A 24343-nucleotide genomic window follows, 5' to 3' on the forward strand; every position below is an offset into this window, starting at 1 on the left:
TGACCCCAAGGCTTTTTATTTCTTCACAGCAGGCTGAAACTTGTTAGCTCAAAAACCTGCTTGCACCAATCTCAAAATTTACACATTCAATTGTTTTAAACAAAACTTAAATAAGTAGGTTTTCAGTCTTTGAGAACTTGCCTGCTTTGAACCCAACATCTACTTGCCATAGAATAAACCCAGAATGTAAAAATCCCGAAAGACTGTGGCCCTTAAGAGCTCTGACACAGGGCCTCCCTGGTGGTGCAAGGGGTTGTCTCAGCACTGTGAAACTATCCACAGCCACTGCAGCACCAGTTCGATCCCAGGCAGGGAGCCTGGGATCCCTATGGCACAGCAGACTTCTCCTGTCTCACCCACTGCTTCCCTCAGCAGTGTATTTCAGTCAATCTGCCTATTCTATTCCTCATTGTGTCTCTGGTGAATCCTCTCACTCCGCCCCCCCCCCACATCTCTGGCCTACACTCCAGTTCTTATATGCATAAATTAAATTAAATTAAATTAAATTTAAAAAGAACAAGTAATATCAAAAAAAAAAAAAAAAGAGCTCTGACTCAGAGACTCTTAGCCATCATGGTGCTAAGTAACATCACCTACCTTACATAAGCACCCTTTTTGACCCACCCTTCTCCCCTGAGAATTCCCCTGTTCTCCTCCCCTTCAAAATAACAGATCTCTTCCTCAACTTCCGGCATCTGGACAGAATCATGTAATGATGGACTTTTCCCTTGCCAACATGTAAACCTGTAAAGCAATACCCAATATACCCATGTGTGCTACTGCCACCTCTGGTCATATCTTTTTCCTTGATTACCCCCAAATTCCTCAAACCTACAAGTTAGCTAAAATCCAAAAGATTGGCAACAAGCTATGTGGGCAAAAGATAAACAGACATCCTCATACAATGCTATGGAAGAGTAACCAGGCATAACTTTCACAGAAGGCATGAAAGATATATCTTTAAAATGACATATGGGCAAATGCACTGACCAGGCAATTTTATTCCCAGGATTTTATTCTGAGAGATATTTACACATGTGAGATATGATATGACTTTTGAATAAGGTTATTCATTGCAGCATTTTTATAGCAGATAATATATAAATACTGAAAATATTGACAAGGTCCATCAATAGAAACTGGGTAAAGAAGTTATGGTATATAATTATATATATAAAATGAAGTACCATGCAATTACAAAATGAAAGCCTATTTATGAAGTACACAGCAACACAGATTACACCAAGAAATAAGAAAAAGATAAAAGAATAGACCTTATTTCTCACATTAAGAAAGCAGAAAAGGTGAACAAACAAAACCAGTGGAAGGAAGGAAGGAAATAATAAAAAAGTAGAAGTAAAAGAAATAGAAATAAAAAAGATAGTCCAAAAGATTAATGAAACCAAAAGCTGATTATTTGAAAAAATAAAATAGAAAAATGTCTAGCCAGGTTCACAAAGGAAAAAAGGGAGGAAATTCAATAGAATCAGATATGAAAGAGGGGAAGTTACAACAGACATCTCAGAAATTTAGAGGATAATAGAGATTACTATGAACATTTGTATGTTAGCAGTTGGATAATCTAGAAAAGATGGACAAATTCTTAGAAATATATAATCATCTAAAACTGAATCAGGAAGAAATAGAAAACCTGAATAGACCAATAGTAAGCAAGGAAATTGAAACAGTAATAAAAAATCTCCTAAAATGCAAAAGTCAAGAGCAAAATTCACTAGTGAGTTCTACCAAACCTTCAAAGATGAACTTATGCCTATACTTCTCAAACACTTCCAAAAAATTGAGAAAGAGGGAATATTCCCAAACACATTCTATGGGGTTAACATCACCCAAATACCAAAACCAGACAGAGACCACAAAAAAGGAAAAGTATAGACCAATGTCCCTGAAAACATAGATGCAGAAATCCGCAACAAAATCTTAAACTGAATTCAACAATGTATTAAAAGGATCATGCACCATGACCAAGTAGGATTTATTCCAGGGACATAAGGATGGTTCAACTGCCAAAAATCAACTAGTGTAATTTACCACAGCAACAAAAGGAAAGAAAAAAATTCTATGATCAAATCAATAGATGCTGAGAAAGCAGTTGACAAGATCCAACATCTACTTATGATAAAACCTTCAAAAAAAAACTAGGGACAGAATATACCTCAACATAATAAAGACCATATTTGACAAACCCACAGCTAACATCATTCTCAATGGTAGAAATAGCCCAAAAGCATTTCCACTAAAATCTGGTAAAAGACAAAGATATCCACTTTCACCACTACTATTCAATACAGTATTCAAAGTCCCAGCTACAGCAATTAGTCAAGAGAAATATATAAAAGGATCCAAGCTGGGAAAGAAGAAGTAAAACTATCACTGTTTGTAGATGATATGATATATGCATAGAAAACTCTAAAGACTCTACTAAAAAACTAGTGGGAACAATAAATCAGTAAAGCAAAATGGCAAGTCACAAAATCAATTTACAAAAACCAGTTCTATTCCTACATGAAACAATGAGATAAAAGAGAAGGAAAGTAAGAAAACAGTACCATTTACAATCACACCAAAAGCATAAAATACCTATGAGTAAACATAACAAAGGATGTGAAAGACCTGTACAATTAAAATTGAGACATTGTTCAAAGAAACAGAAGGCACAAAGAAATGGGAAGATAGTCTTTGCTCAAGATAGTCTCTAGATTGGAAGAATTAACACTGTCAAAATGGCCATCCTACCCAAAGTAATATACAGATTCAATGCAACCCCTACCAAAGGTTCAATGACATTCTTTAAGGAATAGAACAACATTACTGAAATTCATATGGAACCACTAAAGACCCCGAATAGCAAAAGCAATTCTGACAAAAAAGAGAAAAAATGGTGGCATCAAACTTCCAGACTTTGAATTATGAAGCTATAAACACTATGCTATTAGAATAAAAACAGACACACAAGGGCGGAGCAACATGGCGGCGAGGAGATGCTGCGAGTAAGATCTCCCATTAAAAAAAGTTAATAGGGAGGAAAAGCGGCAGGTCCCAGTGAGAACTGGGACGCGGAAGATAAACAGACGACTCCAGCAAACTACACGAAGAAGAAAGTGGCCATAAAAGAGGACTAGAAGGGAGGAAAGCACAGAACCCTGCTCCCCTCCCCCACCCACAGAGTTGGCACTCTCCGACCAGCAGAGAGGAGGAAAACAACAAACCAAAACAGCCAACAAGAACAAACGACGCATCAAGCGGGACTGTGAGTGGAAAGGAACTATTGCAGCCACCACACCCTGTGAACGGGAGCTGTGGAGAACGCTGCAGGATTCGCCACGGCGGTGAGCGAACGGCTCCGGGTGCCATTAGAGAAGAACAAAGACCCTGGGAGACGCGCACACAGCCCGGGCTGCCGGTAAGCTTGCGTGGAAAAGCGGGCGCGCTTGGCACGCTTGAAAAGCAAACGTGGATCGCGGCTGCCCAGGTCCCCGCGCCTGTGACCTAGGCTTGCGGGGAGACGCGCGGAGGCCCTCCTCACTGAGGTGAAAGTCCCTCACTGAGTGAGCAGGAACCAGGCGCCCAGGCACGGGAGCGGGGTGCAAAAGGCGCCATTCCCGCGCCGCTGAACTGGGCTACAGCCCGCCTCCTGGACTGAGGGCTTTGGAACTGAGACCCGGGGCACGAAATTCAGGGCGTGGGTTCTCCACGACGGTGGGGCACAAGGCAGATACAGCACCCCAAAGCCATTGAGGTTTACCCTACCATTCCCGCTCTGTTCCCTGTCCCACGGGGTGGGGGGAGGCGAAAAACAGCCCCCCCAAGGACAATAGGAGAGATCTCTGGCGCCACCTAGCAACCAGAAAAAAAAAGTCACTAACACCCCATAGAACAGGAAATTTCTTAAGACTGCTTGAGAAGGGCAGAAGGCTTCTGGAGGACTCAGTGGCCAGCTGGGAAGTTAGCCCACGCCAGGCCCCTTCCAACCAGCAGTCTGAGCCCACAGAGGGAGCAGGCACCCATGTCCGGGGCAGACCGGGTGCGCAGAAGAGTGTGCCTGAAACCGGAGGCGCAGGGACTGCATCCCGCTTTGCCATTTTAGAACAGGGACATTTCTTCAGTAAAGACTGCCTAAAACCAGCAGAAAGCTCCCCCAGAAGCCAGAGATGGCTCCTGCAGGAGCCAGAGGGGAGCGGAGAAGTTCACCCAAGATGCCAGCCAGTCCGAGCAACACAGTGTCCCAATGCATACAACAAATTAGAAAACAGACAGTAGGGAGTAGAAGAACCACACGCAACCTAACAACTCCTCAGGAAAGAAGCACACCACAAAAAGAAAACCACTCCCCAGATTGCAACGACAGCAACTTGGAAGAACTTCTGAGCCTTCCAGAAAGAAAATTTAAAATTGCCATGATTAAAAAAGTGATAGAAGTCATAAAGGAAAACAATGATCAGAAGAAGGAAATTGAGTCCCTAAAGAGGGAAAACAATGGTCAGAAGAATGAAATTGAGTCCCTAAGGAGGGAAGTAAAAGAAATGCAGGAGATCAAAGAATTAATGGAGGAACTAAAGAACTCTGGGAAAAGCAATGAAAGCAGAATAGATGAAATGGAAGAACGAATAAGTACTCTTGAAGACACAGAAATAAAAAGAACCAAAACAGAAAAGGAAAGAGAAGTACGAAGGAAAAAGAATGAAGAAAGACTCCGGGAACTATCTGACTCCATGAGGAAAGGAAATATAAGAGTTATAGGAATTCCAGAAGGAGAGGAGAGAGATGTAGGAACAGAGAAAATATTCCAGGAGATAATTGAAGAGAACTTCCCAAATGCGAAGAAGGAGCTGAAAATTGATATACAAGAAGCAAGAAGAACACCAAACTTCCACGACAAAAGGAAAAATACAGCAAGACACATAATAGTAAAGCTCCCAAGAATCCAGGACAAGGAAAAAATAATGAAGCTGGCAAGAGGGAAGAAACAGATAACATTCAAAGGAAAGCCAATCAGGCTGACATCAGACTTCTCCGAAGAAACACTACGGGCAAGGAGAGAGTGGAGGGACATAGTCAACAGACTCCAAGAAAACAGATGCCAACCAAGAATACTCTATCCCGCAAAGCTCTCCTTCCTCTTTGAAGAAAGAATATGGACCTTCCCAGACAAACAGAAACTCCGGAATTTCATTACAACTAAACCCCCACTCCAAAAAATACTACAAGGAGTCCTAAAGCCAGAACCTCAGAGGGACGAATAACAATGAAAGAAGGCCAAAAAAAAAAGTTATTAAAAGAATAAATAAATAAAATCAAAGGAAAGACAAACACAATGGCAAATACAGATGCTAACATATCAATATTAACTCTAAATGTAAATGGTCTAAACTCTTCAATAAAAAGACACAGAGTTGCAGCCTGGATTAAGAAACAAAACCCAACCTTTTGCTGTCTCCAGGAAACACATTTAGCTACAAAAGATAAAAATAGGCTCAAAGTTAAAGGATGGAAAACAATCCTACAAGCAAATGGGCCAAAAAAGAAAGCAGGAACAGCTATACTTATATCAGATAAAACAGACTTCAAACTCAAAAAGATAAAAAGAGACCCCAATGGTCACTACATTATGATCAAGGGGACAATACTTCAAGAAGAAATAACACTCATTAATATATACTCACCAAACAAAGGAGCACCAAAATATATCAGACAAATGTTGTCCTCTCTGAAAACAGACATCAGAGAAAACACATACGTAGTGGGAGACTTCAACACACCACTATCAACAATGGATAGATTAACAAGACAAAAAATAAGTAAAGAAACCAAAGCTCTAAATAAGGACCTAGAGCATTTGGGCTTAACAGACATCTATAGAACACTAAACCCCAAAAAAACGGAGTACACATTTTTCTCAAGCACACACGGATCATTCTCCAGGATTGATCACATACTGGGGCACAAGACAAACATCAACAGATACACCAAGATTGAAATCATATCAACCATCTTTTCTGACCATGAAGGCATCACACTAGAAATAAACCATAAAAAGAAGGCAAGGAACTTTCCTACCTCATGGAGATTAAAAACCACACTACTGGAAGACCACTGGACTAATGAGGAGATCAAAGAAGAAATTAAAAAATTCTTTGAATTGAACGACAAGGAGGACACCAATATCCTAAATGTATGGGATGCAGCAAAAGCAGTAATAAGAGGAAAATATATAGCAATAGAAGCTCACATCAAGAAACAAGAAAGAACTCAAAGAAACAACCTAATCTCCAAGCTCAAAGATCTAGAAAAAGAACAACAAAAAAAAAAACCCCAAAACCAGTAGAAGAAAAGAAATAATAAAAACCAAAGCAGAAATAAATGAAATTGAAACTAAAAAAACAATCCAAAAGATCAATGAAACCAAGAGCTGGTTCTTTGAAAAAATCAATAAAATAGACAAACCCCTAGCCAGGCTCACAAAGGAAAAAAGGGAGAAAGCACAAATAAACAGGATCATCAATGAAAGAGGAGAAATCACAACGGACACAGCAGAAATCAAAAGAATAATCAGTAACTACTATGAACAGTTATATGGAAACAAGTTCAACAATCTAGAGGAGATGGACAAATTCCTACAACTCTACAATCACCCAAAGCTAGATAAAGAAGAAATAGAACACCTAAACAGACCAATTACAAGCAGCGAAATTGAAATGGTAATCAAAAACCTCCCCAAAAACAAAAGCCCAGGACCTGATGGATTTACAAATGAATTCTACCAAACATTCAGAGACGAATTAGTGCCTATCCTTCACAAACTCTTCCAAAAAATTGAGAAGGAAGGGACAATACCAAACACGTTCTATGAAGCCAACATTACACTAATACCAAAACCGAACAAGGACAACACAAAAAAGGAAAACTACAGGCCAATCTCCCTGATGAACACTGATGCAAAAATCCTCAATAAAATTTTAGCTATCAGAATCCAACAATGTATCCATAAGATAATTCACCACGACCAAGTTGGATTCATTCCAGGGACACAAGGATGGTTTAACATCCGAAAATCAATCAATGTTATCCAACACATCAACAAAAAGAAATATAAAAACCATATGATAATATCAATAGATGCTGAGAAAGCTTTCGACAAAGTGCAACACCCATTCATGATAAAAGTCCTTGAAATTCTTGGGATACAAGGAACATACCTCAACATCATAAAGGCCATCTATGACAAGCCAACAGCCAGTATCATTCTCAATGGTGAAAAGCTGAAAGCAATTCCATTAAGATCTGGAACAAGACAAGGATGTCCACTCTCACCACTGCTTTTCAATATAATACTGGAAGTCCTAGCCAGAGCAATAAGACAAGAGAAAGACATCCAAGGAATCCAAATAGGAAAAGAAGAAGTCAAACTATCACTATTTGCAGATGATATGATAATATACATAGAGAACCCCAAAATCTCCACAGAAAAAATAATTCAACTCATCAATCAATTCAGTAAAGTGGCAGGATACAAAATCAACACGCAAAAGTCAGTAGTCTTCCTATACACAAACAATAAATCTGAAGAAGAAGAAATCAAAAAAACCATCCCTTTTATTATCGAAACAAAAAAAATCAAATATTTGGGAATAAATCTAACAAAAGAGGTAAAGGACCTATACAAAGAAAACTATAAAACACTGTTAAAAGAAATAGAAGAAGACACAAAGAAATGGAAAGACATCCCCTGCTCATGGATTGGAAGAATAAACATTATTAAAATGGCCATCCTACCAAAAGCAATCTACAGATTCAATGCTATTCCAATCAAAATTTCAATGTCATTCTTCAAAGAAATAGAACAATTATTGATGAAATTCATATGGAATCACCAAAAACCCCAAATAGCCAAAGCTCTCCTGAAAAAAAAGAAGGAAATGGAGGCATCACACTCCCAGACTTCAAACTATACTACAAAGCCATAATCATCAAAACTGCATGGTATTGGAACAAGAACAGACATACAGACCAATGGAATCGAATAGAAAATCCAGAAATAAACCCACAGATTTATGGTCAACTAATCTTTGACAAAGAAGCAAAGACTATGCATTGGAGCAAAGAAAGTTTGTTCAATAAATGGTGCTGGGAAAACTGGGTCGCTACATGCAAAAGAATGAAGCTTGACCACTACCTCACACCATACACAAAAATCAACTCAAAATGGATTAAAGAACTAGACATAAGACCTGAAACCATAAAATACATAGAAGGAAATATAGGCGAAACACTACGGGATTTGCACATCAAAGACATCTTTACAGACACATCACCCAAAGCAGTGATAGTGAAGGCAAAGATAAACAGCTGGGACTACATCAAATTAAAGAGCTTCTGCACAGCAAAAGAGACAATAACAGAAACAAAGAGAAACCCCACCAACTGGGAGAACATTTTTGCACCCAACACTAATGATAAAGGACTGATCACAAAAATCTGCAAAGAGCTGATGAGACTCAACAACAACAAAGAAAAGAATCCAGTCAAAAAATGGGCAGAAGAGCTAAAAAGAAACTTCTCTGAAGAGGAAATGCAAATGGCCAACAGACATATGAAAAAATGTTCAACATCACTTGTAATCAGGGAAATGCAAATCAAAACTACCATGAGATACCATCTCACACCAGTGAGAATGGCACATATTAAAAAAACTAGCAACAACAAATGTTGGCGAGGGTGTGGAGAAAAAGGAACTCTTCTGCACTGTTGGTGGGAGTGCAAACTGGTCCAACCACTATGGAGAGCTGTGTGGAGATTTCTGGACCTACTAAACATAGAGCTTCCATATGATCCAGCAATTCCACTCCTAGGTATTTACCCAAAGGACACAGAAACATCAATTCCAAAGAACACCTGCACCCCTATGTTTATAGCAGCACTATTTACAATAGCTAAGCTTTGGAAACAGCCCAAATGCCCAAAAATAGATGACTGGATCAAGAAGATGTGGTACATATACACCATGGAATATTACTCAGCATTCAAAAAAGATAAACACATGCAATTTGCAGCAACATGGATGGCATTGGAAGGGATCATGCTCAGCGAAATAAGCCAAAAAGAAAAAGAAAAATACCGGATGGTCTCACTCATAGCAGGAATCTAGAAAACTTAAATAAGGGACCAGGAAAATGAATATAAGAAAGTGAAAATCAAAATCAACAAAAAACTATGAACCAGAGACACTTTTTGGGGGGTGGGGGCTGGGAGGGGAGGGATTGGGGTCAGAATGGGGCATTTGCAATTGTATGGGGAATATAAAAATAAAATTTATTATTTAAAAAAAAAAAAACAGACACACATGTCAATGGAATAGAAGTGGGAGTCCAGAAATAAACTCAGGTATATCCACTGACATGGACAATTAATCTATGATAAAGAAGCCAAGAATATATATTGGAGAAAGGAAAGTCTCTTCAATAAATGGTATTGGGAAAACTGGACAACCACATGCAAAAGAATGAAACTAGACCACTATCTTACACCATACACAAGAATTAACTCAAAATGGATTAAATACTAGGATGTAATACCTGAAACAACAAAATACATAAAAGAAAACATAGGCAAAACACCCCACAGCATAGACTTCACAGATGTCTTTGTGGATTTGTCTCCAACAGCAAGAGAAACAAAAGGGAATATAAACAATTTGGACTACATCAAACTGAAACACTTCTGCACAGCTAGAAACTATCACTAAAACAGAAAGACACCTTACTGAATGGGGGAAAATAGTTGTAAACCATACATCTGAAAAGATGCTGATATCCAAGATCTAAAAAGAACTTCTACAACTCAACAAGAAGAAAACGAATAACCTAAACAAAAAATGAACAGAAGAGCTAAATAGGCATTTCTCCAAAGAAGACATACCGATGACCAACAGGCACATGAAAAAATGTTCAACTTCATTTACCATCAGGGAAATGCAAATCAAAACCACAATGAGATATCACCTTACACCTATGAGAATGGCTCACATAAAAAAGACTAGAAACATGTTGGCAAGGATGTGGAGAAAAAGGAAGCCTCATACACTATTGGTGACAATGTAGACTGGTCCAGCCTTTGTGGAAAACAGTATGGAGATTTCCTAAAATATTAAAAATAGATCTACCATATGACCCACCAATTCTACTCCTAGGTATCTACCTGAAGAATGCAAATGCAATAATTTGAATGTCTGTATGCCCTCCAATGTTCATTGCAGCATTATTTATAATAGCCAAGCTATGAAAACAATTCAAATGCCAAAAAAAGAAAAAAAAAAGAATCAGAATAAGTGGGTCAGAAAGATCTGGTATATATACAGAAGGGGATAGTACGCAGCTATTAAAAAAGATAGAATCCTGGAATTTGCGACATTATGGATAGAACTGGAAGGGATTATGCTAAGTGAAAAAAGCCAGGAGGATGAACACAAATACCAGATGATATCACTTATATATGGAATTTAGAGGAAAAAAAAAATCAAGGGGTCAGATTAATTCAAACCAATAAAAAATTTGAAAAATCTGACTGTAGAATTGAGGCTACCAGAAGCAGAGGTGGAAGGAGAACAGCAAGGTGAAGGGCAGAATGGACTAGAGTTGAGACTATGGCTACCTTCTTAGTGTATATGATGTGTTCACATACACCTTTGTTCACATACACAGTGTTCACATATCAGTGTTCACATACACCTTAATGGTGTGATCCTAGCCCTCTAAATCATATACAGTGTTGTAACTCATTGTTGCCTAAATTTAAAAAATAATAATAGGAAAATTATAAACCTTTATCGGAAATGAGGGTTAAAGAACAAATAGTAAAACTTTAAACCCAATACTTCATAAAGAGCAAATTATCTGAGTTCCAAATAGAAGACATTTTCCTTTTACCTTATCAGGCCTTAAACACCGAAGAATTATAATTTTCTGTAATTCGTTTAGGTTCTTATCCATAGGTTCTGGAAATTTAGCATTGTGTGGTTCTTTGCTGTCATAGATATTCCGCCATTCAGTTACATGGTCACAAAAATGATCCCTAAATGGGACAAAAAAAACAAAAAACAAAAACAAAAAAACAAAAACAAACTAATTATTCTTCAATGAGGAAAATTTTTGAGAGACTGTTGAGCAAGGAAATAAATTAAGATAGCTACAGAACCATTTATTTATTTATTTATTTTTGGGAAGGCATTTTTATATTAATTTTTTTTACATCATTGTTCATTTTTAAAACAATATTTGCTTCCCCCACTCAGGTGTAGTCCGCATAGATTTTCCTTCACCAATGAACCCGTACACCATCTCTTTCCCTCCCTCCTTCTGATCCCTCCCTCTCTCTCCTGCTCCCCTGCAGTATGTCTCTGATTTGTAATTGTCTGTTTTTGCTTTGTTGCGTTTTGTACTGTTATTATTTTTTTACACTGATGTCTTATTTAGTTCCCCTATATTCCTGTGATAAGTGAAACCATCTGATATTTTTCTTTTTCCTTCTGGCTTATTTCACTGAGCATAATTCCTTCTAGCTCCATCCATGTTGCTGCAAGTGACATGAGTTTATCTTTTTTGATTGCTGAATAATATTCCATTGTGTATATATACTACATCTTCTTGATCCAGTCATCTGTTTTTGGGCATTTGGGTTGTTTCCAGGTTTTACCTATTGTAAGCAGTGCTGCAATAAACATAGGTGTACAGGTGTTCTTTTGAATCAATGTTTTTTGTGTCTTTTGGGTAGATCCCTAGGAGTGGAATTGCCAGGTTGTGTAATAGCTCCATTTTTAGTAGACTGAGGAGCCTCCACACAGCTTTCCATAGTGGTTGGACCAGTTTGCACTCCCACCAGCAATGTTGGAGAGTTCCTTTTTCACCACATCCTCACCAACATTTGTTGTTGCTTGTTTTTTTGATATGTGCCATTCTTACTGGTGTAAGGTGGTATCTCAATGTGGTTTTGATTTGCATTTCCCTGATTATGAGGGATGTTGAACATTTTTTCATATGCCTGTTGGCCATTTGCATGAAATGTCTTTTAAGTTCTTCTGCCGATTTCATGAATGGATTGTTTGTTTTTGTTGAGTTGTGTGAGTTCTTTGTATATCTTTGTGATCAGTCCCTTATCAGTTGACTGGAGTGCAAAGACTTTTTTCCAATCAGCGGGGTGTCTCTCTATTTTGGTTAGTGTTTCTTTTGCTTTGCAGAATCTTTTCAGTTTGATGTAATCCCAGGTGTTTATCTTTTCCTTGACTTTCTTTGCTTTGGGTGATGAGTCTTTAAAGATGTTATTGCGATGTATGTCTTGTAGTGTTTTACCTATATTTTCTTCTATATAGTGTATGGTTTCTGGCCTTATGTCCAGTTCTTTTATCCATTTTGAGTTGATTTTTGTGCACGGTGAAACGTAGTGGTCTAGTTTCATTTTTTTGCATGTTGTGGTCCAGTTTTCCCAGCACCATTTATTGAACAAACTGTCCATATTCCATTGCATATTTTTGCTCCTTTGTCAAAGATTAGTCGTCCATATAAGTGTTGTTTTGCCACAGAACCATTTAAAAATCACTAGATTACACATTTGCACATCACTATTCAGTGTTAAGTCATCACGTTTAAACAACTACCTGAGTCCTTTGAAGGCAGGAAATTCACTTGCACGACAAATTTCCTCCCAGCTTTTATCCTGTAGCCAAGTTGGATCAGGATTTTTCGCAACACTCTGAAGACTTACTCCTCCAGTTAAAAGAAACATCAATTCTTGGTATTCAATCTCTTTCTTTGCCCTGTATTTCCAAAATAAGGGTGGTTATATATTGTTGATTTTAAAATGAAGTGAAGTAAATTCTTATTTTTATAGCCTCGATAAAATAATCAGGACTGATTTAGCTTACTGCTATAAACAACTAAAAAGCTGGGCAAAATGAATGAATCAACTGCTTTTGGAAATTTTACAATAGCCAGTACAGGACTGTGGTCCCTGAGTAAAAGGGAGACAAATAAGGTTATCTATGGTTGCCATAACTATCTGCCTAGAGGTATTTCCAGACCACAAACCAGGGAGGTGATAAATATTAGATTGACAGTATTGCTGAGTTGAAGAGATGGAGATTAGAGTTAAGGAAGGCTGAAGTTACTGGAATTTGGGGGCAGAATGCCAGAGAGCAGGGAGATGCATGGAAAAGCAATTCAATAATCTGTTAAATACCAAGTCATATCTGAGTAGGGTTAAAAAGGCCACCAAAGAATGCCTGAAAAGCTGTAAACCAAGGCTTTCATGAAATATGAGTTTTTGCCAACTAGAGTTGAATCTTTGTTGAATTCCAGAAGAATTCAGTGACTACATCATAGAAATCATATCTTAATACTGAAGCTAGAATAAAGTCTACTCTAAAATCTTAAAGACTTAAGAAATCTTAAAGATAAGGCCTTGAAAAGATCAAACTAATTCAGTGGTAATTTACCTACAAAAATAAGTCTACTGTTCTTTAAAGTAATAATTTTTAAAAAAAAAACAGTATTGGGCCTCCCCAGTGGCGCAGCGGTTGAGCGCTGGGTTGCGAAGCTGCCCGCAGCCTCTGCAGCACCGGTTCGATCCCTGGCTGCTCCCCGGCCACCGGAGGAGGGTCCCATATGGCGCGCAGACCTCTCCTGCTGCCCGCTGCTCCCCTCAGCAGTGTACTTCGGTTCTTCTGCCTGCTCTGCTCCCCGCTCTGGCTCTGGTGAATTCTCTCACCCTCCCGCGTTTCTGACTGTACCCAGTGCTTGTATAAATAAACAATAAATAAATAAATAAATAAATAAATCTTTAAAAAAATAATTAAAAAAAAACAGTATTCACCAATATAAAATTCATAACATCTATAACCAGTAGAAAAGTCAGTCAATGTATATAAAAGTGATTAGAGATGATATGACAGACAAGAATGTTAAAAGAGCTATTATAAATATGTTGAAGAAGCTAAAAAATAATGTGAATATAATGGAGATAAATGGATGATTTAAAAAATAACAAAATGCAACTTCAAAAGATAAAAAAATATACTATCGGAACAAAAAAATTAATGTTTTTCCCCCAAATGTGCATAAATTTAAAGTGCAGTAGTTCTACACTATAAGACATGTTAGAAGAACTTTCAGGTAGATGGAAATTTGAACCTACACAAAAAAGTAAAGAGTGCCAGTAAACAAAAATATTTTTTTATTATTATTTAGGTGTCTCTAAAAGAAAACTGAGCAAAAATTCAATGTGCTATGGGGTTAAAAACACACATAGAAGTAAAAATATATGACAACAATAAAACAAAGGCTAGGAGGGGTGAGAAAGTTTTTATAATATAAATTCTTCTTATATATATATAACATATACAGGGAATATATATAATATGCACTAGCATAATAAGATAAACTGTGATAAGTTAAAAGATAGACTCTAACCCTAAAGAAAACTAAAATAATAAAACAAAAAATTATAACTAACAAAGGGTATGAAATGGATTCATAAAAAATACTCAAGTCAAAGGAAAGCAGAAAAGGAGGAAATGTGGAAAAAGAACAGATGGCTAAAAGAGAAAACATTGTAAGGTGGTAGATTTAAATATTACTATCTCATTGACTGTAAATGATCTAAGCAATTACATTAAAGGTAGTGATAATCAGATTTGACAAAACAAACAAGACTTAACTAATAGTGTCTACAGAGATACAGTCAAAATATAAAAACAAGATAAAGGCAAAAGTATGGAAAACAATATACTATCATAATACAATATAAAAGAAAGCTGGAGACAGAAAGCAGATCAGTGGTTACCTGGGGCTGGGAGTAGGAAAAGGAATTGACTAAATGGGGACACAAAAAATTTTGAGATGATGGGAAATATTCTAAAACTGGATTTTGGTGATCATTACACAACTGTATAAATCTACTAAAAATTATATTCCAACAATGGGTGAATTACATGATATGCCAATTATATCAAGTAAGATAAAGGAGATCTCTGTTGAGTGACTTCCACTTATAATAATAGGATAAGGTGCAAAGAACACTAATTCAGAAGGAAACTTGCACTCCTGTTAATTGCAGCACCATTTACAATAGTGAAGCTATGGAAACAACCTAGGTGACCAAAGATAGATGAATAGATCAAGAAGATGTGGTACATATACGCAATGGAATACTACTCAGTGAATAAAAAAGATAAACTCATGCCATTTGTGGCAATAGGGATAGAGCTGGGAGGGTTTATGCTAAGAGAAATAAGCCAGAAGGAGAAATATAAATCCCGGATGGTGTCACGTGCATGTGGAATGTACAAAATCGAACAAAGGGTCCGAGAAAGACAAATTTTAAAATTAAACCTTGAAAGTTGATCATAGAACTGAGAAATCCAGAGGGGTGAAAACTGGGTGCTTAGAGGGCACAATGAACTATGGTGGAGGACTGTGGGTGCTCTGGTGGTGGGTGTGTTGTGATAATTACACCTGAAGGAGCAGATCACATACTTTGAAAACACTAGCAAGGATGTGTTTACATCCAATGATACTTCAATAATAAAAAAAAAAAAAAGGAAAAGGGGGCAAAGGAGCATTTTTGATACGTAACTTTTGTGGAAGAGAAAAATACAAAAACATACATATATTTAATTATTATTATTTTTAATAACTACTTTTTTTAAAGATTTATTTATTTATTTATACAAGCACTGGGTACAGTCAGAAGCGCGGGAGGGTGAGAGAATTCACCAGAGCCAGAGCGGGGAGCAGAGCAGGCAGAAGGACCGAAGTACACTGCTGAGGGGAGCAGCGGGCGGCAGGAGAGGTCTGCACGCCATGTGGGACCCTCCTCCGGTGGCCGGGGAGCAGCCGGGGATTGAACCGGCACTGCAGAGGCTGCGGGCAGCTTTGCAACCCAGCGCTCAACCGCTGCGCCACCGGGGAGGCCCTATTTAATTATTTTAAAAATAATTTAAAGTTAGAATTAAATGGATGGATTTTGTTACAGGTTAGATGAAGCTGAAGGGAGAAATAAGGAACTAAAAGAACAAAGCTTTGAGAGATGAAGGCATAGAAAATACAGATGACAGGCAAAAGACATAGGTAATATATGAAAAACTAAGATATGTGTAACTAGGAAAGAGAGAATGAAGAAGAAAAATATAACTATTATTTCAAAAAGCTGATAACAAACATAGATTCAAGAATGAATCACAAGCAAGATTAACCACTCCTTCCCTGTAAAAAACCAAACAAGTGCTAGAAATTTGTATGGTGGGTGCTTCTTGTGAGGAAGCAAATTCTAGTAGAGACTGGAAAAGAACACAAGGGGGAGCTTCTCACTACATGATCCAGCAGTCACACCCCTTGTTATTTAATTAAATGCATTGAAAACTTAAGTGCACACAAAACCTGTCACAAATGTTTATAGCAGTTTTACTCATAATTGTCAAAGCTTGGAAGCAACAGATATGCTTCAACAGGTAAGTAGACTGCAGTACATCTAGACATTGAAATATTATTCAGTGCAAAAAAGAAATAAGTGGGCCTCCCTGGTGGTGCAAGGGGTTAAGCACAGCACTTTGATGCAATCCACAGCCTCTGCAGCATGAATTTGATCCCCAGCAGGCCAGGGAGCAACCCACATGATGCAGCAGACCTCTCCTGACTCAACAATGTTCCCCTCAGCAGTGCATTTCAGTCAGTCTGCCTGTTCTGTTCCCCACTCTGTCTCGGTGAATTCTCTCACTGCCTGCACCCCAGTTCTTGTATGCATAAATAAATAAATAAAGAAAGAAATAAGCTATCAAATCATGAAAAGACACTGAAGGATCTTATGTGTATGTTATTAAATGAAAGAAACCAATCTGAAAAGACTGTGGGAGTTGCACAGATTTTTGCTTTGTAGGAATTTAAGGAATTGTACATGAATATTTTTTAACTTTTATTGTGATACAGATTTCAAAAATCAAATAAACATCATTATCAGAGAAATGTATAAGTAAAATCATGAATTAAATAGAACAAAAACATGATATACTTCTGTGGGAAATTATCTTGAACAACTAGATTTTCCAGGTAGGTTTTAAAGGTAAAGCAAAAATATGAAACTTACAGAAGGAGATTGGCACATAATAAAAAGGAAAACAACAGCTTGTCTTTCTCAAATAGTGATCGGCATATATTACAATATAAGTTGTATGTGAAGTGGTCATTTAAATACCGTAGACGCTTTTCCAAAATTTTGGATTTGTTGCTAAAAGGTTAGAAAAAAAAGGAAAATATATTGAGTCCAAGAAACTAAGGAAAATAATGAATGAACATGTAAAATGTGTTTATTTTACCAAAGCACATACTATTTTTTAAATATTTTATTTTATATAATTCTTACATCATTTTTCATTTTTGTACAATGTATGCATTTTCATTTTGGTTATATTCCACATACAATTGCACCCCCCCTTATTTTGACCCTAATCCTTCCTCTTCCCGTGCCCCCCTATATTGTGTCTCTGGTTTATTGTGTCTTTGATTTTTACAAAGTATATACTATTAAAAATTAAAAACCACACACACACATGCATGTAAAACTGGTGAAATCTAAATAAACTTTCTGAATTTGTACCAATATGAAATTTTTGGTTGTAATAAGGTATTATGGTTATACAAGATGTTACCACTGGAGAAACTGGGTAAAGACTTATAGGGGGCACTCCCTGTACTATCTCTACTATCTCCATAAATTCTCCTGAGAATAAAGTCTTTTATTTTCACAGTCAAACCCTCCCATCTGGTATCTCAGATCAAAATACCCCTTCACCCCCACTAACACACACCCTTCCTCAGATTTCTTTTCCAGGACTTGCCTCATTTCCAGTCCAACATTTTTTAAGAAGAAGGAGTAAGCATCAGAGGCAGCATTTCTCTCTCTCTTACATACACACACACACACACACACACACGCACACACACACAGTTTTCCATATTTTTAATGCTCTATAACAAATACGTATTACATAATAAAAAATTATATACTTTTAATAGAAAGGTTGGTGAAATTCCAACCTAGGGAGGATGAATGAAATTAGAGAGGTTACCTGTCATGAATAGAGTTGATATAAAGGTTCACAAACCAGGTGAGAGAGTACTGATACATGGGGTCAATGTTAGCCAGGTCTGCAATGCTAAAGAATAATACTGATGAATGTTTAGCAATGGGTCTATAGCCTTCTCGGGACTCAGCTATTTTGTGTTCTGTTTTCTCTGCAATCTAGAAAAGAAAAAAGAAGATTAAGAAATGTGATTGAAGTATGTATTTTCATATAATGAAGTTTATATTTAAAAAAATACTCCTTAACTCAATGACAAAATTATGGAAGCATAGTTTACAAAAATCAAAAAGATTGAACCTTAGTCAAGGAAACTCTGGGGGAGTAGGGCACACTTTGAAACTTTGAGAAAAAAATTCTTAAAGTTTTGTTTTTTTTCAATCTTATAGATTGTGATAAAAAAGAAAAGCAGGTTTTATATGATGTGAGGAAACCTTCTTTTGAAGATGGTTTTTCTTACATTGCACGGGTAGGAGAGCGATGGAAGAAAAGACATTATGATTTATTAAATTTCTCTCTCTTTATAAATACTGGAACAAATAAACACTTAATATCCTTTCCTCCTTGAATCTTAGTAGGAAATAAGCACATAAATGCCTCCTTTCCTTTCTCTCCTTTGAGAAAACAGTATGGTGAGAAGACGATGAGAAGTTGTTTCTGCTTTTGGACAAGGACTGGGAAAGGAGATATCTCAGGCATGGTCCCTAGTTGGGGGCTATCATAGGACACTACTCTAAGATAGTACTCTGTTGATGCTTTAAAATGAAAAAAAAAGTTTCAAATACACCTGACCGGAAAACATCATTACCATCAAATTCACATAAAACTATAAACCCAACCCAAGGAAGTATTCTGCTTTAGAGCTGGAGTGCATGGGGTGGGGAGCGGCAGAGGGATACTGAGCAATGCGAATAATCTCTATTTAGGTTTATTTTTATTTTTTAATTACCCCAGTGTAGATATGTGGGCAGAAGTATTGAAAGGTGGGCAGAAGTATTGAAAGGTCTGAAAATCAATGAAGTTAGCCTACAGAAATCATACTGCAGTATCATTTAAATGTGTAAAATGTAGCCTCAACTACTCTTTGTGAGCCCTAGTTCAACTATGAAATGCAAAACATGGCTCTGTCTTAGCTATAACATTGTCTTAAATTACTTTTCTATTAAATATGTAATATAAAAAATGTTTTTGGCTGTGTTAGGTGAATTTGTAATAAATGTGCTACAGACTATAGACCACTTGTCTCCCTTCCTCCACCTGCCACCCCCACTCTCAATATCCCTCTCCTTGATAATGACAAGATAATGTCAGAAGAACATCCTTATTGGTTCCTAGAATCATCTATTTCCAGTCAACTAGCAATTACCTACATACTTTACTTCAACAAGGAACAGAAGTAAGTCAAATTCTCAATCAATTTTTAGGTGAAGATCAACTAAAACTTGAATGAAGATCAACTAAAACTTGAATAGCTGTCTTACCTATGCAATATTAAAAAAAATTATATTATGTTTTTCTTCTGTGCATAGATACCATATAGATCAGACCAGGTTCTGAATAATTCAATAGTAAGAGATATTCTTTCATGAGTGTAAAATTAGTATCTATGTTTTCATATTTCATAAATTATTTTTCTTTTCTAGTAAGCTTTGTACAACATTTTCTTCAGGGACTGGAAGGAAGTTGGAATCATTTGAATTGAAAAATTTCTAGGATTCTTTTTTTTTTACCTGCTGTTTCTTTGTTATCTCATTGGACATATTTTTAGCGGAGTCTAAGATTTTAATTGCACTTTCATCTTCTAAAATGTTTCCTTCTGAAGATGATAGTGTTTCTAATATTTTTCTCTCTATATCTTTTAGTTGTTTCTTGTTACTTGCAGATTGAAGAATAAGAGCATTTCGTTCTTCTTCTAACTCTGGTCTAAAAAGAGAAAAATTTAGTCTAAATTTGTATTTTATCTAAATTCATATTTAACCATTATATGTCACAATTTTACAGATATTTAAATAATTCTGTAAACATGCAATAAAAACTAAGGTGATTAATCTCTTTATCTTAATCTAAGGAAAAATTATTTCCATACAAGTAATAATTTGATAAATAAAAGCCAAGAAAAAAGCTTTAAATTTATATATTAAAGCATTACATTTATGTATTAAAGGTGGTGATAATATTTAAGTCTATTCATATGATTTAGCTGGTTTGTGAGAATAAGAAGAGGTGAAGAAACTCAGAGTATGAAATTTCTTATCAACTTGGTTTTTCTATATTTGTTCTAATTTTTATCATCTCTTCTTCAATAGTAGACATAGAAAGGATAAAATCATACAACTGGGTCTTCAAGTGAAAGTCAAAATTGGCACTTATGTCTTAAGGAAGTGGTATGTAACTTCAACATGACATAATCCACTTTATAACACCCACTTTACAAAACACATTATAACATGTTTATACTTTGGAATCTGTGAAAGTGGGATTAAAACAATGGAAGTAACAAAAGTTGTTTGTGGTTATATATTTTCACTTTTAATTTGGTTCATTCAATTAAACCATTTTATAATGTTATATTAAGCTTCAAGTAGAATCAAAGACTTCTTTCAGAAAGAAGTTCCTTATTAATAGCTCTTACAAGTGTCATAATATTTTTTTCTGATTTATGAACTCCTGTGTTCATAGCAGCATTATCTGTTAATAGTAAAGTCACGGAACCAACTTAGTTGTTTAACAACACAAAACTGGATAAGAAATTGTGGAGTATAAATTCAGAGGATTACTGCACAGCAATTTAAAAAGATGAAATAGTGTCTTTGATACATAATGGATGCACCTTGAAGTGATTATGTTAAGTGAAATAAGTTAGAAAATGAAAGACAATTACCAGATGGTTTCACTTATTTGTGGACGATAAATAACCAAAGAACACTAACTTGCAAAGAACAACAAAAATAATTCTTAGACTCTGTGAAAAATATACTGGCTCTCAGAGGGAATGAATATTGGGAGGAAGTGAGAAGAGACAGAGGAAGAAGATAGGACATTGGCACAGGAGTTTGATGGTGAGTGAACATGTGCGTGCATGAAGGTGTGAAAATATACCTCTCCAAGTTATACAGACATCTCAATGACCGACAAATTTATAAAATAACATGTGCTAATAATGGAAAACCTCAAAGTATGAACAAAGCAATAAAAATTCTCCATCATCCTATCACTCCCAGGGATGATCACTGTTAGCACTCTTACACATTCCTTCACAATCTTTTCTTTGTACATATGAATAACCACATATACATTAACTTTTTAAATGAAATATTAGCCACAATGAATATAGTTTTATATACTGCTTTATCATTGTTATTCTAGGTATTTCCTTATTTCATTAACATCCTATAAACAAGTCTTTGAATACATTTCTGGTAATTGTTCATAGCATAAATTCCTAGGGGTCAAGTGTTTGCTCAAACAATTAGATACAGGGTTGAAGTCATGGCACGTCATCTGAATCCTACTATCCATACTAAGAACCCAACAGAACATAGTTCACTTATAACTTACTTGTTAGAGAATGGGTATTTTAAAGGATTTTATAATTATCTTAAAATAACAAAATATAAAAATTGACAAGGTTTTAAAATAATTCTATAACAAAAGTATTAATGGCATACAAATATTGCTCTCTAGATCATATGGGTACTCTAAAAAGATACATACCTCTCCTTTGCAACAACAATACCTAATAACTGATCTTCAAGTCCTTCTGGAGTTATCATGAAATTGAGTAAAGACACTTTCGTAGCCAGCTCTGGCATAAAGTGTGGATTTCTCAGTTTTGTGGTGATATAAAACTTGAAATCAAAGGAATACTCAATAATGACCTCACCAAGTCTGATGCAATCAATGCCACCTATATTTTAGCAAACAAATGCATAGTTAAACAAGCCAAAGTTACATCGCTCCTCTCTCTGTGTTAAGGTCTTTTCTAGGTTATAAATAAAGGTTCTAAAGTAATTTAAATAGAATACCAATGTTACAAAAGTCACAGACACAGAGGCAAGTAAGCACACAAGAAGATGCACTCATCTGGGGTAGCTAAAACATTTCAGTCATACAGCCCTTTAAATCAAGATTCCTTTTGCACTTTCTTCCTCTATCAATCATGATTCCAAAGTTGTCTGTGTCTGACAAAAGCTCTTAAAGGTACTAGAGTTTGGCAAAGAGATAATTTTTATAAACAGAAAGATACAACATTGGCAATGTTTATCTAAAGTCCACTCTGGCCTACGTTTTCCATTCTTAATGATGAAATTTTGGTGATCCATGGTTACAAGAAAAAGAAATATTAGGCTGGCTTCAACTTCTTTATAATTTGTTAAGGAGCAACAGTCTAAGTAACAGTGGATAAAGTAATGAAGAAAAAGCAAGGCTTTTTTTTTTAATACTTGACTAAAATTCATTCTTGATACTTGTTTCAAAATTCTTTTCACCTAGAACAATGACACAGAAGAACTGAGTTTCATTATTGTTAAATTTATGCAGTGGTTTTATTTCTTATGCCTCAAAGATAATCTAATCATCTTTACTTCTACCAACTAGTATCAATTGACTTCTACCTTGTTTAAAAGTTTGTCTTAGTAGTAAAGGCTCCAAAGATGGATCCAATTCTTCAGCAACATTTTCTAGTAGAAGTGGAGTTCCAAATTGAATACAGTTTTCCAATGTTCTCATATAGTCTGAATCTGATAGCTTAATAACACTGAGGTGATTTTCTTTCTCAGAATTTTTGATCCACTTATTGGCTTGACCCTGGGGATCAATCATTAAAGGCCTAGAATAAAATAAGAAAAATTCTGAGGGGAATGAATAAATGTTGAAATTTCTTTAAAATTATATAATTTACATTAACACCATCAATCAAAGTTTTCACATACATTATCACTATTGCTAGTATTAATATTCCTAAAAGTCCTGTGAGAAAGAAGTTGTTTTTTTTTTCCTCAGTTATTTTTGAAATGAAGAAGTGTAGTCACAGGAAGTATTCTGTCCAGAGTCCAAGGTTACAAAACTACTACAAATCAGAAGTAGGGCCTTGTGAATTCATAAGCTATAATCTTTTCAATGATAAATCATTTTCATGGTAATTTTAATGTTATTTCTGATAATATAAAAAATATTTCCAACTTTGATCTTGTATATATTTGAGATCTATTTAGGAATATTTTTTCCTAATGGAAATATGGAAAAGACTTGGTGTTCAAGAACATATGATTCATGGTTTTAGATATTCAAAATATAATGTGCTCTCTTCTTCCTCAGTGATGCTGACTCTCTTAGGTCCTTCTTGTACTCAGTACAGTGCATTAAATTATGTTTAAAATAGCAGAGAAAAATGTCACTTTGGCTCTCCTAAACCTTTGCTTACTCTTTCAATAGCTTCTTATGGCAAAATCCTCCCTCTTTTTGCTTATGAATAAGTTCTTTAATCAAACACTCCCAGATAGATCTACCTGAAGAACACAAAAACATTGATTCAAAAGAATACCTGTATGCCTATGTTTATTGCAGCACTATTTATAATAGGTAAAACCTGGAAACAACCCAAATGCCCAAAAATAGATGACTGGATCAAGAAGATGGGGTACATATACACAATGGAATACTACTCAGCAATCAAAAAAGATAAACTAATGCCATTTGCAGCAACATGGATGGAGTTAGAAGGAATTATGCTCAGTGAAATAAGTCAGAAAGAAAAAGAAAAACATAGAATAGTTTCACTTATAGGAGGAATATAGGGGAACCAAATAAGGCATCAGGGGAAAAAATAATAACAATACAAAACAAAACAAAACAAAAACAGACAATTATAAACCAGAGACATCCTGCAGGAGAGGTGGAGGGAGAGGGATCAGAAGGAGGGAGGGAGGAGCATAGGGGACTGTGGTGATGGTACTCGGGTACATTGGTGAAGGAAATTCTATGGGGACTCTACTTGAGGGGGGGCCAAACATTGTTTTAAAATGAACAATGATGTAAAATATATATAAATAAAAAAATTAATAAATCAGTGAAAAAAAAACACTCCCAGATAACTATGTTTTTATTTTCTTTCCTTTTCAAAAGTAAAAATAATTCAATATTAACTAATTGTTTTCCTTCTCAGCTCAAATTATGCTGAAATCCTATCAAAAGCATGAAAAAATT

At 35.9% G+C, this 24343-nt stretch overlaps 1 protein-coding gene across 6 annotated transcripts in view; it reads right to left on the bottom strand.

Annotated features, from left to right (window-relative positions):
• DNAH12 (dynein axonemal heavy chain 12) overlaps positions 1-24343 on the bottom strand; it is a 165005-nt gene that overhangs the window by 23392 nt on the left and 117270 nt on the right. For all 6 annotated transcript variants that reach the window (XR_008551678.1, XM_054694825.1, XM_037491427.2 and 3 more), the window contains 7 exons: positions 22753-22967; positions 21854-22046; positions 19870-20062; positions 18128-18300; positions 17146-17286; positions 12665-12823; positions 10941-11085 (listed from right to left, as the gene is read on the bottom strand). Coding sequence is in view for 5 of the 6 variants with exons in the window: in XM_054694825.1 (XP_054550800.1) it covers positions 10941-11085; positions 12665-12823; positions 17146-17286; positions 18128-18300; positions 19870-20062; positions 21854-22046; positions 22753-22967 (1219 nt within the window). In the remaining variant the exon portion in view is untranslated. The remainder of the gene's footprint in view (positions 1-10940; positions 11086-12664; positions 12824-17145; positions 17287-18127; positions 18301-19869; positions 20063-21853; positions 22047-22752; positions 22968-24343) is intronic.

Source organism: Talpa occidentalis, unplaced genomic scaffold, assembly GCF_014898055.3.
Source record: "Talpa occidentalis isolate TD23 unplaced genomic scaffold, MPIMG_talOcc4v2.1 talOcc4.10, whole genome shotgun sequence".
NCBI classification, from domain to species: domain Eukaryota; kingdom Metazoa; phylum Chordata; class Mammalia; order Eulipotyphla; family Talpidae; genus Talpa; species Talpa occidentalis.